At 40.1% G+C, this 16,740-nt stretch overlaps 1 protein-coding gene across 3 annotated transcripts; it reads left to right on the forward strand.

Annotated features, from left to right (window-relative positions):
- On the forward strand, positions 1-15,812 carry zgc:86896 (uncharacterized protein LOC415190 homolog). Of its 3 annotated transcripts, XM_007233743.4 has the most exons (10): positions 11-128; positions 784-918; positions 1,604-1,708; positions 4,248-4,470; positions 5,226-5,333; positions 11,147-11,353; positions 12,411-12,486; positions 13,446-13,639; positions 14,191-14,281; positions 15,470-15,812. In XM_007233743.4, exons 2-10 carry the CDS (start codon positions 855-857, stop codon positions 15,473-15,475), a joined length of 1,074 nt encoding a protein of 357 aa, XP_007233805.2. In that variant the 5' UTR covers positions 11-128; positions 784-854; the 3' UTR covers positions 15,476-15,812. The 3 variants fall into 3 exon arrangements, with proteins under 3 accessions (XP_022521615.1, XP_007233805.2, XP_022521614.1); XM_022665894.2 differs by lacking the exon at positions 15,470-15,812 and having other exon boundaries at positions 1-128; positions 839-918; positions 14,191-14,329; XM_022665893.2 differs by lacking the exon at positions 15,470-15,812 and having other exon boundaries at positions 14,191-14,329.
- The last annotated feature ends 928 nt before the right edge of the window (positions 15,813-16,740 follow it).

A 16,740-nucleotide genomic window follows, 5' to 3' on the forward strand; every position in this document is an offset into this window, starting at 1 on the left:
TCTCCCTCATAGCTTACTCTGCCTGCACTTCACTCTTCAGCTTCATTCGTGTCGACTGCCCAGAGTCCACGGACACAGAACCAGCCTGAGACACACCTGAGGCTGCAGGAACTGATCCAGAGAAAAAGGTAAGCTTACTTTACGAGTGTGTGTATATGTAGGTGTGTTTGTATAAGGTATTTGTATAAGGCATGGCTAAATGTAGCTAAGTTGGGAATGTATCATAACTTCAGACCAAATAATACTGTATCAAATGCCATTTATATTATACCTTGTGCAGTAAACAATATTAAAAAGTGGTTAAATTAAGATCAAACCCATTAGTTTAGCTTGGTTAAACTCATTATTTAGTGTTCCAGAGTAACATTTTGGACTTTTATTATCATTAATGTTTAGCAAATTATTCTCTTTAGGCTTAAAATGTTATGTTCATAAATCATTTCAATGACATCTCTGTATGAAGTGTTAGTACACTTGTGTGTACGTAAGTACACTTCTTTTGGGACAACCCTGCCCATCCAATCTTGTGTCTTGTAAACAAAAACAATTGTTAGTAAATTATTGTGCCATCTATTCAGAGAACATCCTTTCAGAGGTTCTTCTTTTGATTATGCTCAGATAACCTTACTAAGAGATGATGTGACCTCTATAGGGTGGTCACAATAAACATGATAACCATGAACTAGGCATGAGAACACACCCATGCTGCAAAGCCTGCAATTAAAACAGCTGTGTGCCTGTGTGTCTGACTGCAGTATTTAGCTCCTATCTCTCCAATCTCAGTTGTCTACTGTAGGATTGCCTCTGTAAGATCTGTGCTGTTCCTGCTGCATTCCAGGCCACCGTGTTGGAACATGTCTCTGTACAGCTTTGGTTTAGAGCCTCTGTCCTGCCATGCCTGGAACAAAGATCGAACGCGTAAGTTCCTTCATCAGACGCTCATGTTCCAGCCTGCAGCTCCACTCCTCTTCATAATTGCTGTCCATTAAATCTGCTCTCAGACAAATCGCATTACACTCAGGAGCAAAGTTACACAGCGCTCATTTCAGAGCCTCCAACACTCAGCACTTCAGTTTGCTCTGATCTATAATGTTCACATTAGCACTAAAGGCCCATATCCCATATTACTGTTGTAGTATTGTGCCATTTTTGAAACACACCTTATAACTTCAGCATACATGGTAGGTGCTAATCTGCTCAATACATGTCATACGTGTATATTTGAACAAATCTTCTACAAGAAGCAACTTAAATATATAGGCATTTTTAATATTTATGTAACCAATGTAACAGACAGGAAAACAATAAAACAGAACATACTTAAGCTACCATTTCCTTTGCACATGCCACACTGAAATATTTTTGTTCAATCTTTAGTAATTTTTTGTGTGCAGAGGTGCGTCCCTGCAGAGTATAGCTGACTAATTTACACTGTAAATAATTTAATCAGGGGTGCTCTAGTTTAACACAAGACCACAATACAAATGTCTGATACATGCAAATGATCACATATCTGATTGACTGTCATGTACTGTGCCTCATTCAAATGTGTGTATGCGTGTAACAGAACTGAATGAAAGCATTGTCTGAATGTGTGTTTCAGAGATTGCGGTGAGCCCCAACAGCAGCACTGTGATCATTTACCAGAAGAAAGGAAAAGAATGGAGTAAAATCCATGAGCTAAAAGAGCACAGTGGACGGATCACAGGTACCATGGCAGGAAGCAGCAGGACATTAGTCATTAACTCACTGATATCACAGAAACGAGCCATAAAACAAACAGTAAAGGGCGGAGTACTGAAAACAAAGCCATATCAGTAGTGCAGGGGTGGAAATGTGCTTTCTAACTGTTTTGCTTTGTACAGTAAAAAAAAAGTTCAGACCTCATGCTGAAGCTACATGGCTTTAATCCATGCTGCAGGAAATGTTCAGTTCTAGCCCCCCACATACATTATCACATAATGGGTTTATGTTAGGACTGTGTGCTAAGGCTTAAATGTTTGTTTTAAACCTTAGTCTAGAATAAAACCTTAGATTAAGAAATTAAATCTAAATATTAAGCCCCCAAAAATCAGGTTTATAGTTGGTACACGGTTTGGAATCTCAATATAAATTACTATGTATAGTAGTAATTAAGTATCTCCTGTGATTTTTAGTCTCAACTATTAATTATTTATTATCTAATTAAATAATCAGATTATTTTGAATTCACTATGAATGTTTCAATATCCACTCTGAATGATTCAGTATCTGCTCTGAATTAGTCAGTGTCCACTATGATTCATTATCTTCTCTGAATTATTAGTTATCATAGTTATCAACTATACATTCAGTGTCCACTATGGATTAATCTGTATCTTTTATGATTTTTTAGGTTCTATAAATTCTTTAGTATCTACTCTTAATTATTCATTATCCACTATAGATGATTTATTATCTATTATGAATTATTTCATATCCACTATGATTTTTACGTGTCCACTCTGAATATTATATCTGAAAATTCTTCATTCTTTCTACAAATTATTCGAACTCTATTATAAATTATTCAGTATCCATTATGTATTAGTCAGTCTCTACTATGTAATATGCAGTATCTATTCTACTATATATAATCTATTATACCACAGTTAGTTCCGACCCTGCAATGTGATTGGCTAACAGGAGTTCTATGAGTGACATTATCAGCCGGTAATGCACTGTAACCGAAGATCTCTGTAGTGGTCACTCCACTACATACAGGTAACCTAGCAACGATGCAGCGATTACAAACCAAATACAAACCAAATGTGATCTCATTAAACACCATGGGGGGGCGCAGGATCCCACAGGCACAGTGCAGAAACGCCATGTCTCGGCGGTGCAGGCAAAGACACGGTCCCACAAATAATAAGCCCAGCTATTAAAAAATACACATAATTACACACATTATCAGCCACCAATATCAGGTTAAGAGTTGATATTATAAAAATAAAAAAAATAAATAAAAGCTTAAGTGTATAAATTTTCAAGTTAATATAGGGTATTTTAAGCTGAATGTAAAGTGGACTCTTGTAATTCCACAGGTCTTGCCACTGGGGGGCGTCGAAGTAAACAAAACTTGATAATGAAACTGTGGTACAATCGTAAAAATACACTTGAGGTTTGCCATTATGATACATTGTAGCACTCACTCCCGTGTATTAATGCTTAATTATAACTATATGTCACCGGGGAAAGGACGCACACCAAATGACAAAATACTTTTTCGGGTATTTTATTCTGATAGATCCCACTCTAGGGATTTTTATGAAATATAAAAATGTATATGAATTATAAAACAATAGAAAATAAACAAACAAAATATGTCACTGGCTTCTTACAGACAATGAGCCTCAAATATGAAATAAAAGCAAAATACAGACTATCAGCACTTTCACTGGCTGAGCAGAAATATTATTCTCAGTGCACAACAACACTGCACCACCTATCTTTGACTTACTGCAACTGCAGTGAACAGATTTATAGACTTTTATCAGAGCTTGTACTCAATTGTACTCAAAATAACAAAAATAAAATGAATACACTGTAAAACCCTAGCTTAGAACACAGCACAGTATTTGGTAGTGGCACTAATTACAGAAAATAGATAAATAACGTTAATACCACCTTAATACCATTAACAGAGCTCTTTTTATATTTGTTTTTAAGCTCACCTCGATTTACTCAGCTTTACTCAACACGACTTGAGCATTTCATCAAGAGAACTTGGATAAACAGCTTCTGTAACCCAGAAAAATACAAGGCTTGACCACGAGGAGCACACTACCCCACAGAAACAATGCCATCTGCCCGCATCTGGTTGTGATTCATCCAAAATACATGTTTAGAAAGGCAAAATAGGCATCTACTACTGTTATAGGCCAACTAAACCTTATGTTGTTCAGTATTTCCTGATTTTTACCTCTTATTTCATTAGGATGGCTCTGGATGGATCCTAAAATGGAGCACCACCATACACTGCAGCTTGAGCCTCCTTCTCTACCATGCTCTTAGCTCCCCCCTTTCCTCTCTCAGGGTGACAACACTTCTGATTGTGTTTCTTAAAGTTACAGACACACATTTTAAAGGTGTATTCTCAATTCACCACCTGGCTACATATAGAATGTGCATTATCATATCTTCATAAAGGACTGTAAATTATTCGGTATCCACTGTGAATTATTTAATGTATGGTATGAATGATTCAGAACTACTTTAATTTGCAGGTATTGACTGGGCCCCGGAGTCGAACCGTATTGTGACGTGTGCCTCAGACAGGAACGCCTATGTCTGGACTCTGAAGGATGGTGTGTGGAAGCCCACTCTGGTCCTGGTTCGCATTAACAGGGCAGCAACGTGTGTGAAGTGGTCACCCCAGGAAAACAAGTTTGCACTGGGGAGTGGAGCCAAACTGATCTCAGTGTGTTACTTTGAGAAGGAGAACGACTGGTGAGGGTCTAGAACCATCATAAAACATAAAACCTGTGGAGCTCAACACGCTTGCAGGAGAATGCTAACTGCTAACTGTAACTGTTAGCAATCTACTAACAGATACACATGCCAGCTAGCACTGAGTAATAAGAGAGAGAGAGAGGGAGAGAGAACATTCAAAGCCTTTTCTCACAGAGTACATCTTTTTTGGACTATATATTATGTTTTTTAATGTAGTGGATTTATCGCAATCACTCAGAAGCGTTTTGTTTGCTTTCTTTTCTCTGTGGCCAAAAAAATTCAATATTCAACTTTCAATATTCCAATATTCAGCTGCTCAGCAACTCAGAAGTTTGTTTGATAGTTGCCAATAATTTTGGTTCATCAGTTTATTGTTCTTCCTGCCCGTTTTCTGCTGTCTCTAATTTCCAAACAGGCTTTGAATTAAACATTTACAGTGTTGCAGTCTGTCAGCTTCAGAGTTAGTGAAAAGTCATCATTAATATACAGTACATGTGTTTGTTTTTAAATCTTAATATGCATTTTCACATGTGTTGTGAAAGATATGTTATGCTCTTTGGATCTCTCAGACACAGATAAATGGGGCATCATAAGGTCAGAACCTAAAAAACAGAGCTAACACATACAAAAATAATGTATTCAATACTAAGGGATTATATTTGTATTGTATTTGGAATGTATTTAATAAAAAGGAATTGGAAATTCCTTGTTTTTGTTTCACATAAAAAGATAACTGTTCTTCGTCTTTGCAGGTGGCTCAGTAAACACATCAAGAAGGGCATCTGCTCTACGGTGCTCAGTCTGGACTGGCATCCCAACAACATCCTGCTGGCTGCTGGCTCTGCTGACCTACACTGCAGGTTACAACATTATAATTCTTTTACTATTGAAAATATTAATGATGTTTGTTAATTTTGTCATAAGTGAAGATATATTTAGTTATCATAATGTTGACACTGTGTCACGTCTGGTGCTGTTAGCTCCTCTGTCCCTTCCACACCAAGCTCTAACGGAGGTTCTCAGGTCAACAACTACACTACCCAGAATGCACCACCCGCTGACATCACGCACTCACCTGATCACGTGACACCTCACCTGCTTCCTCCAGGAAGTCCCGAATACTGATTACTGGCACTATAAAGGTGAAAGCCACACAAACACCCATGCCGCGTATTGTAGGTTCTCCTCATTACAAAGCGTTCTATATCTCTTGTCTTCAGTTTATCTTGTGTATGACCTTGCTTTTGTTTTCTCGACGCCGATTATTGCCTTTGCCTCTGATACGGGATTGTTTGTGTATTACCTGGACTGTGTTTTCACTACTGCCTCTTGGATTACCTCTGACATTGGATCTCTCGTGTATGAACTCTGGACTGTTTCTTGTTTATGGTATGGTTTTGCCTTCATTGCTCTGTTTACTGGTGATTACCCATTGTTTCTGTATCGACTACGTTTACATCTGTTTATTTTATAATAAACATATATTTTTATCAGTATCTGCACGTGTCTGCAATTCTGTGCTAACCATGACAGAATACGCGGCCATACAAGATCAGATAGCGGATACTGAGGCTATTAAATCTGGTTTAGCCAACCAGGGGAGGCTACTCGGTCAGCACCAGCAAACGCTCGCTGGTGTGACCCAAGCTGTTTCTGAGCTAGCCTGCCAGCAAACCACGCAGCAGCAACAACTTACTGAGCTGCTAGCTCACCTCTTAGGCTTAACTGAGCCTAGCCCTAGCCCTTTAGCTAACACCATTATGCCCAACGCTAAATCCTCTGTGCCTGGTTTTTCCGTGTCTAAACCGGAGATTTTTGATGGGAATCCGGAAAAATGCAGCGGTTTTCTTTTACAATGCTCCGTGTTTTTCAGTAATTCACCACCCACAACCGATAATGCTAAGATCGGTTTTATTATCTCCCGGCTTTCTGGTAAGGCACTAGAGTGGGCAACAGCTATTTGGGAGGAAGTTTCTGGGGCTAGTTACACTGACTTTTTGGCTATTTTTCGCTCAGTTTTTGATAATTCGCGTTATGGACAGTCTAATGGAGAACTTTTGCTGGCTCTCAAGCAAGGTCAGAAGCCGGTGGCTTCCTACGCTTTGGAGTTCCGCACTCTCGCAGCTGGTAGTGGTTGGAATAACGCAGCTTTGATAAACGTATTCAGATGCGGACTCAACCCAGATATACAGAGGGAGTTAGCCTGCAGAGATGACTCGCTAACCTTGGACGAGCTCATCTCACTATCTATCCGGTTGGATCAACTTCTTTCACGCCACCCCAAGACCAGCCCTCGCGCTCTACACACTCCTGTGACTCTGCCCCGTGCCCCCACACCAGAGAAAGCTGCGCTGTCTGTCACAGAGCCCATGGATATCCAGAAAACCTGGCTAACTCCAGGGGAGCGACAGCGCCGGATCCGGCTTCGTTTGTGCCTTTATTGTGGGGAGGCCGGTCATTTCAAGGCTGAGTGTGGTCTCCTGACCCGACGTGTGAAAGCTCCAGCCCTGGGACAGCTCGTGGAGTGCTCTTGCCTTGGATAGTCTTATCATTCAGTCCACTTCTGTAGAAAGTCCTGAGGTTTCTGATCCCATTGTTATACCCGCTGAATATTCAGATTTTTTAGAGGTGTTTAGCAAGGATAACGCTACAAAATTACCTCCGCATCGCTCTTATGATTGTGCTATCAACCTAGTGGAGGGTGCCACCCTACTCAAAGCTAGAGTCTACCCCCTCACTCTCGATGAGGAAAAGGCTATGAACGATTATGTTACCGAAGCGTTAGCTCAGGGTTTCATTCTTCCGTCAAAGTCCCCTGTCGGTTCAGGGTTTTTCTTTGTAAAGAAAAAGGACGGGGGACTGAGACCCTGTATTGATTACAGAGGTTTGAATGCCATCACTAAGAAATTTGCTTACCCTTTGCCCCTCATTCCTTGTGCTCTCGAGCAGCTACGTCAGGCCTCTTATTTTACCAAGCTCGATCTGCGTAGTGCGTATAATTTGATCCGCATTAGGGAGGGGGACGATTGGAAAACAGCGTTCACCACCACTAATGGCCACTACGAATATCTAGTTATGAGCTATGGTCTCGCTAACGCCCCCGCAGTATTTCAGTCTTTCATGAATGACGTATTTAGGGACATGATTGGTAAACATGTCACTCTTTTTATAGACGACATTTTGATTTATTCCCCCGATCTTGAATCTCATGTTCAGCACGTTCGTTCGGTTCTTCAAAGGCTATTGGACAACAATCTCTATGCTAAAGCCGAGAAATGCGAGTTCCACCTTCAGAGAGTTGCATTTCTCGGCTATGTCATCAGCTCCCAGGGAGTTCTTATGGATGACTCTAAGGTAGACGCCGTAACTAGTTGGCCAGTTCCCCAATCCATCAAAGACCTCCAACGTTACTTAGGGTTCGCGAATTTTTACAGGCGTTTCATACGAAACTTTAGCAGTATAGCTGCCCCACTTACAGCGCTCACTAAGCATGCCACCAAAGTTCTTAAGTGGTCCTCGGAAGCTGACCAAGCTTTCCAGAAACTAAAAGCCGCCTTCATCTCTGCCCCCATTCTCAAACATCCAAATCCTGACCTGCCCTTTGTAGTTGAGGTCGATGCTTCTAATACTGGCATAGGAGCAGTTCTCTCCCAACGCAGCGGTTCACCGCCTAAACTACATCCCATAGCCTTTTTCTCACGGAAAATGTCACCAGCGGAGCGTAATTATGGGATAGGGGATAGAGAGCTGCTGGCTGTCAAACTGGCTCTAGAGGAGTGGCGTCACTGGCTGGAAGGTGCTGCACATCCATTCACCGTTCTAACTGATCACAAGAACCTAGAATATCTCCGTACAGCTAAACGCCTAAACCCCCGTCAAGCTCGTTGGTCATTGTTTTTCTCTCGCTTCAATTTTTCTATCTTGTTTCGTCCAGGTAACCGTAATACTAAGGCTGATGCCTTATCCCGTGTTTTCAGTTCCTCAGACGACACATGCCGCGCTTCCGAGCCTGAACACATTCTGCCACCCACTGTTAGAGTAGCAGCTATTAGATGGGAACTTGATGATCTCATTCAGCAGAGTCTAACACACAACCTCCGGAGGGCTGTCCTCCTCACAAGATTTATGTACCCAAACAATTTCGCGATCAACTCATTGGCTGGGCACATGCTGCCCTTACTTCTGGTCACCCTGGTGTTACACGTACGCTACAACTAATCTCAGCTCGGTATTGGTGGGAAACCATGCGAGCTGACATTCAAGCTTTCGTAGTTTCATGTTCAGTCTGCGCACAATGCAAAACACCCAAAACCCTTCCAGCTGGTAAACTATGTCCTCTGCCTGTTCCTGAACGACCATGGTCACGCATTGCTGTAGATTTTGTTACAGATTTACCCGAATCTGAAGGTTACACTACTATCCTTACAGTAGTAGACAGATTTTCTAGGGGGGTTAAATTTATCCCTTTTCCTGCACTACCTAATGCTCTTCAGACAGCTCAAGCTATATACACACACATTTTCAGACATTTTGGGGTCCCGGAGGACATTTTGTCAGATAGAGGTCCTCAATTTACTTCTCGGGTATGGAAATCGTTCTTTGAACACTTAGGTGTACACGTGAGTCTCACTTCTGGGTTTTACCCCACTAGCAACGGTCAATGTGAGAGAGTAAACCAGGAGTTAGGAAAATTTTTAAGATTATACTGCTTTAAACATGCTACAGAATGGTCGCAGTATCTGATTTGGGCTGAGATAGCCCAAAACTCCCTAATTAACTCCACGTCTGGTCTCACTCCCTTTCAGTGCATTCTGGGTTATCAGCCTCCGTTGGCTCCGTGGACAGCGTCGTCCACTGAGATACCTGCTGTTGACGACTGGATGAAGCGGAGTGAGCAGGTGTGGGAGGAGACGCATCAGCAGATCTCAGAGGTTTTACGCAAGTATAAGGAGCAGTCCGACAGACACCGTGGTACCACCCCCCAATACCAACCCGGAGACAGGGTGTGGTTGTCGACCCGGGACTTGAGGTTTGAGGGGGCCTGTAGGAAACTGCTGCCTAAGTATATTGGCCCATTTTAGGTTTTGTCTCAGGTTAACGAGGTAACTTATAAGATTGAGTTGCCTGCTCAGTACAGAGTGCATAACTCGTTCCATGTCTCTCTGCTCAAGCCTCTTGTCCCAGGTCCGCTGGCTGAGGGTATTCCTGATGACGTGCCGCCCGCGGCAGTGGAGGTGGAGGATTCGTCTACCTATGCGGTTCGAGAGGTGCTGGATTCACACAGGCGTTGCGGTGTGCTCCAGTACCTCATAGATTGGGAGGGTTACGGCCCTGAGGAGCGTTGCTGGGTTGCCGCCGGTGACGTGCTGGATCCTGCTCTACTGGCCGAATTTCATGCCCGTCACCCTGGTAAGCCTGCTCCTAGACCCCGTGGGCGTCCCAAGCACTCACTCTCTTCTTCGGCTCCGGTGCGTCGGGGTTCCCAGTCTCGCAACCCCCGCCTGTCCGGCACCTCTGAGGCTATGCCTGGTCCTCCCGCCGGTACTCCCTGCCCGTCGGGTGGACGTCGTCGTGGTCGTCCCCGTCCCGGCTCCGTTCCGACTCCCTTGGGGGGAGGTACTGTCACGTCTGGTGCTGTTAGCTCCTCTGTCCCTTCCACACCAAGCTCTAACGGAGGTTCTCAGGTCAACAACTACACTACCCAGAATGCACCACCCGCTGACATCACACACTCACCTGATCACGTGACACCTCACCTGCTTCCTCCAGGAAGTCCCGAATACTGATTACTGGCACTATAAAGGTGCAAGCCACACAAACACCCACGCCGCGTATTGTAGGTTCTCCTCATTACAAAGCGTTCTATATCTCTTGTCTTCAGTTTATCTTGTGTATGACCTTGCTTTTGTTTTCTTGATGCCGATTATTGCCTTTGCCTCTGATATTGGATTGTTTGTGTATTACCTGGACTGTGTTTTCACTACTGCCTCTTGGATTACCTCTGACATTGGATCTCTCGTGTATGAACTCTGGACTGTTTCTCGTTTATGGTATGGTTTTGCCTTCATTGCTCTGTTTACTGGTGATTACCCATTGTTTCTGTATCGACTACGTTTACATCTGTTTATTTTTATAATAAACATATATTTTTATCAGTATCTGCACGTGTCTGCAATTCTGTGCTAACCATGACACACTGTATTAAATATGCAGTACCATATTACATTAGTAAAATAAAGTAAATATAGCTTAAACTATGGAATACAGTAGACATGTAAAACCTTAATAATACTAAATTAAGTATTTGATTTATTACCAAATAACGTATTAGCTATACAATATATTAAAAATTTCAAACGTTAGGTATTTTAAATTAAGTATGTTGCATTTACAATGTGACACAGTAGGTATAATACACCAAAAAATATTAAGGTTAAGTATGTAGTATGTGAAGTTTTATACATTGCAATATATTTGGTGATATAGTGTTGTAGTTATAGTGATACATTTTTAAATTAAAATAAAAAAGAAATATCTGTCCAAATGGCAATATCTTATTATATTTAATCTCTGTTTTTTAAATTGCATTTAATTTTTTTTTTTTTTGTATTTTAAAGGATCTATAAAACATCACACTGTGTTGACGTATTCGGGTGCTTTTATATCATTTCAGGGTTTTCTCTGCTTACATAAAGGAAATCGAGGATAAGCCAGGTCCGACCTCATGGGGAGCTAAAATGCCGTTTGGAGAAGTTCTGCTGGAGCAGAAGGATGTGGGCGGATGGGTGCACAGCGTCGCTTTCTCACCGTCCGGTGACAGCCTGGCTTGGGTCAGCCACAACAGCGCCATTAGTGTAGCTGATGCTGCCCAGGGGAAAGAGTAAGATTAAGCTTTGTAGAGAGAGATGGGATCACATGTTTATTAAAGTCAAAACAGCATGAGTCAGTGTAGTGGATCACAAGCAAAAACAGCATTTTTTCTTCAGTTTGAACAGGATCAGGTGACATCATGAAAAAATAGGGGCTGTGCAGAGTATGACTGTGTAAGGAAGGTAAACAGGTCTGCATACTGTCTGCATCTGAGCCAATCAGCTTTTAGTATGAGAATTAAGCGTCTTTTACTTAGAATTATTTCACGTCTCACTGCAAGAAACTTCAAAATATCACCATAATTCATTCCAAAATGAAAATAAAAAGAAACCAATTCACTCTTTATTTTGTTAAAAAAGTGTATCCTTGGATTGGAGCTTTGATGTAATATTCAGTTTCTTCATGAGCATTAATTTACACAAAAGCAAGCTTGATTATTCTCCAGGTAGATTTAATTAACTCGTTCCCACGCCTTAATAAGTTGGGCCATGCCTTAATGATTTCATTCTCACGTCTTAATGATCTTTTTTCCACGCATTAGGATAACGTTCCCACTCCTTAGTTATCTTATTCCCACACCTCAGGATCTTGTTCCTTCATGTAAAAAGAAACAATGGGTGGTCAAGTCTTAATAAGGCTCCGTAGGTCTGCAAGTATAACACCAGCAAGATCTAATTTTGCACTGGTGCTATGGGGATAATGTAGATAGCAAGCATTTTAAAAAGGTGTACAATAGCATGATGCTAACAACATTCCTATTGTCTAAATCATCACACAGAGTTCAGTCACAGTTTTAGCTTCCCTTTTTATCAATTCACAGTGGGTCATAAGTGCTAGAAACCAATTAATTAGTGATTTAGGCAACAGTCATACATTTAGCACAATGCTAATTGTTGTACATTAACTTCTATAGATTGTTAGCTTCATTAGCTGTGCAGCAGTAGTGCAATAACCAAAAACGCAAACAATCTCTTGACATGTCACTGCTTAAAGTCGCCAGTGGAAAACTATTGAATATTAGTGTATAAAATTCTTCTATTTTGTGTTTTGTGTTTTGTGAACTTCAGGGTTACCCAGCTGACCACGGAATATCTCCCCCTGCTTAGTGTGCTCTATGTTAATGAGACAGAGATTGTGGCTGCGGTAAGAAAGTGTTCTACATCACAAACATCTTTATCATTCAGTTCTGCTATTCAATAAAAGTGTTACATCTGTAAAACTAAACCAAAAACTGTCTAATCAGGATTGTTCTGTCAGTATTATATTGGCAGATTCAGCTAATACAACTTTCCCATTGGTTGGGATTTGACTGATTGAACTGAAGGCCATCCAATTATCCACCAACACAGTTAGGAACAAACCAATTATATTCTAACTGTGATTTTAGGTAGAAGAATTTAGTCCAAAAAAGTTAGTTTTCTGGATACTAACCATGATAGATGTTCTAGATAGGCTGTAAATGTGAGCAGAATAAACATCACTTTAGTTTCTCTGGAGGTTCACTCTTGTTTCTCTGGAGGTTCTAGATATTATGTGAATGTGAGCAGAATTAACATCACTCTAGTTTATCTAGAGGTTCTAGATATTCTGTGAATGTGAGCAGAATAAATGTCACTCTAGTTTCTCTGGAGGTTCTAGATATTCTGTGAATGTGAGCAAAATAAACCCAGCGTATTCTTTTTTAAAGGCAGCCAGATTGGACCATATCAAAATACTTAAGGGCCAGTCTCTCTTTCTGAAATAATTATCATAAATTATTCAAAACACCCCAAATGACACTATGAAACTGACCAAACAATTACTATAAAAAGGAAAATTACGAATCAACAGTAAACTTATATTTAGTACAATAGCTTTAACTCTATATTAAAAGAGTAAATCCAGGGTCCAGTGTACTGCTGCCACTGTTAAGTATAAAGAATGGACACAAATAATGTATTCTTAAAAGTGATGCAGAAGGACACTTAATATCTGTCTCTGGTCCACATTTGACTCCAAGGTTGAACTTTGGACACCTGTAGTTTAAGCAGTAGTGTGACCACAATAAAAAGTACTCTATGGATGTTCTAGAATCTAATATTAATTATTCTGGAAACCTTCAGGGCCATGACTGCTGTCCCTACCAGTTCTCCTACATGGGACCTGGAAAGCTGGACTTTGTTAAGAAGTTGGGGATCTCCAAGCAGACCTCCAAGAACAGCATGTCGGCCATGCAGCACTTCCGCAACCTGGACAAAAAGGCCACCACAGACGAGGAAGATAACGAACTGAACACTCTGCACCAGAACAGCATTACGTAAGGGCAGCAAACTTCAGGCTTGATTTATTTGTCCTTCTGGGCCTCTGGTGCTCTGCCATTGCCTTCTGTTTGTTTAAGTCAGTCTGTAAAGTACTCTGTCAACTTTTTATAAATACATCCCATAAGTACTGCATATATTGTAATGTATATAAAATGGATTAATAACTTTGTTGATAATCTAAGTTAAACAGTCACATTCGCTACAATAGCACAAATCTGCACATTCTAATATGCATATACAAAAACATGATTATTTACACTCACCTATTTCCACCTGCACTGTAGCATACAAAGTATGTATTTATACAGCACTGTGGGAAAGTAGTGAGTAAAGGTTTTGATAGGTTATAGATACGTTGAACGCAGTGATGTGTATACTGTTCATATGTTTATAAACTCTTACTGTTTAGATCAACAACTTTACAGTTGCTGTACAGTATTGTACACTTGCCCAGTATATATTTATATTAATTATCTGAATGCATGTTCGTGTGGATTGATTTGCTGTTTGAAGACATTCCTGTAATCATATTTTGTTTGATTTGCAGTCAGCTGTGTGTTGTGGAGGGACAGAAAGCCAAAGTGGAGAAGTTCAGTAGTGTGGGCTTAGATGGCGCTCTGGTCCTGTGGGATGTTAAGGTAATGGCTCTTAAAGACTCTATAATGGTCTAGCTGGTTAAGCTGAGTGAGCAGTTTAGTTATTTCCCAGCATATGGTTTGTTTTTGTTTGAGTTGATGAGTAAAGTGGTCAACAAGCTTGACCAAGCCTGTCAACTAGCAGCTATGACCATGCTGGTTAACCAGCATGACACACCTGACCAAGTTAGTGAACACTAAGCTTGATGACCAGCATACAAGCATGACTACGCTGATTAACCAGTTTGGTCATCTTGGTTATGTTAGTAAAACAGCTAGCTGTTTAACCTAAAAATATACTGGCCAAGGATTAGGCAGGTGAATATGACCATGATGTTAACTGAATGACCAAATTTTAACCAGCAGAAATTTTCTACCAGCAGAAACCGGTCAGGATCTGTTTTTTAGGAGAAACAACTAAGAAACAAAAAAAACGTTAAATAAATTGAGTAGAGTTCCTAAGAGGGGTAAGTGTATTATGTCTGAAGAAATAGAATAATTAACATTCATATCAGACACACAAACTATTATGTACAGGGAAGAGGTGTGTTACTTTCATTTTAAACATCTTTTCAACAAATAAGAAGATAAAACTTGCATGCATTTTTACATATTTTTTTATCAGAAATAGCTGAAAGCTACTCAGATAACATTAATTAGCTGATATAACATAGATAACATTAATTAGCTGATACACATACAGACAGTAGTAGTCTAGCACGTAGCCTTTATTATAAATTCACAAACTAAACCACATCACCACAGCCATCCTCTCTCGTTTTAGTTTAACCAGTGTCTGATTATCAGCCTGCAGCATTAGCTTACTTAGTTTAAAAATGTGCCAAACCACAACCGCACAAAGAGTGCTGTTTAAGTCTGTGTAATTATGTGAAGTAATTGTATAATTCGCGCTGTGAGGGAGCTGTATTTTCATTCTTAAAATTCTGTTAATTGTCTACTTTTTTAGACGCTAACATTAGCTCATCAGAGACACACTTTTCTTCAAAAATCTAACAAAAACACAAATTTATGCTTTCACTTTTAGGGGTGCTTCAACTCCTTTTGGGGGTGCTTAAGCTTCCCTGAAAAAGGGCTACCGATGCCCCTGTCAGCAGGCAATATAATTCTGTACAAATGTGTCAAACATGCTTTAAAATAACACCATAAACTATGTGACATTTTTCTCCACAGGTCTGAAACCCTGTAAACAAGCCGAGTCATGACTGAGTGATGTCCACACAGAACCACACCAAAGATTTCACCATATCATTTTACCACTGTGTTTTTCTGTCTCTGGCAGCAAGTTATTGACTCTAGAGAGTTATTACATTGTAGTTATTTCTATAATTAACAACAATAAAGGGTATTACTCCAGAATTGTCACTGTAGTATGTAGACTATATGTTTTATATGTAACAGGCTATAAAATCTGACTTTTATAATCAGTGATTTTTTTATTTGTTTGTTTCTCCACATTTCTTAAAAAAATTGAAACGGTCTTGTTGTCTACAATGAATAAAAGCCATTTTTAAAAGTCGCCTGGCTGTTTTTACTTTATAATTTTCAGGAATTCTTCACAAATTCTGTTTGTTTACACCAAACTGGAATCCAATACGTGTCCGGCTAAAGACCACGCCCCAGTCACGCCCCTTTCCGCACCAAGAGCCAATCAGGGTGCTCTCGTGCGATTAGCTGACCAACCAAATCACTCAGACGCGGCACTCATGTGACGAAACGACTGACATCAGCGGGTCAGGTTTTTTTATTTGTAGTTCACACCCGTTTTCCGCCAGGCACCGCCTGCTCTTTATTCTGATTGGCTATTAGTTCACGTTCAGAAACTGGGACGGACAGTGCTTATGATTACTCCTGTAATAGGGATTTTAATATAAAATGTTTTGTCATTTTTATTTTAAGCTGTTGAAAAAATAAAGTACTTAATTTTTAAGTATGCAAAATGGCTCAATTCTGCTTAATTAGCTTTTTTTTTGTAGTTAACACAGCACCTGTGTTTATATGTGAAATAAAATACAAACAAGGAGGCTTAATATTTATACATATTATTATTATCCACCTTATTCTTTGTGATGACAAGGAGGGGCCATGTTTTTTTTACTTTTTCCAGGGCAGCAGAAGATCCTTGAAACAGGTTACACACAGTTACAAGGTGTCACCAAAAGATAGGGAGTAATTAAAAGAAAATGAATTTTGCTTAAACAACTGTTTTGTACTAAAAACAAAACAGAAATATTGGTCACTTAAGAATCTCAATTTAACTAATATCCACTACTTTCCACAAAAAACTATGCAAATATACAAGTGTTCTTTGTTAAGCTTACACTTACTGTTAAGGCATTCAGACTGTGTATAATAGTTCAGCTGAAATGAAAAAAAATATGTTAGCAAGCTAGCGAGCTACACATAGCACTTCTTTTTTTGTGTGTGTTGTGTGTAAAAGCTGG

The sequence above is a fragment of the Astyanax mexicanus genome, chromosome 19 (assembly GCF_023375975.1).
Source record: "Astyanax mexicanus isolate ESR-SI-001 chromosome 19, AstMex3_surface, whole genome shotgun sequence".
NCBI classification, from domain to species: domain Eukaryota; kingdom Metazoa; phylum Chordata; class Actinopteri; order Characiformes; family Acestrorhamphidae; genus Astyanax; species Astyanax mexicanus.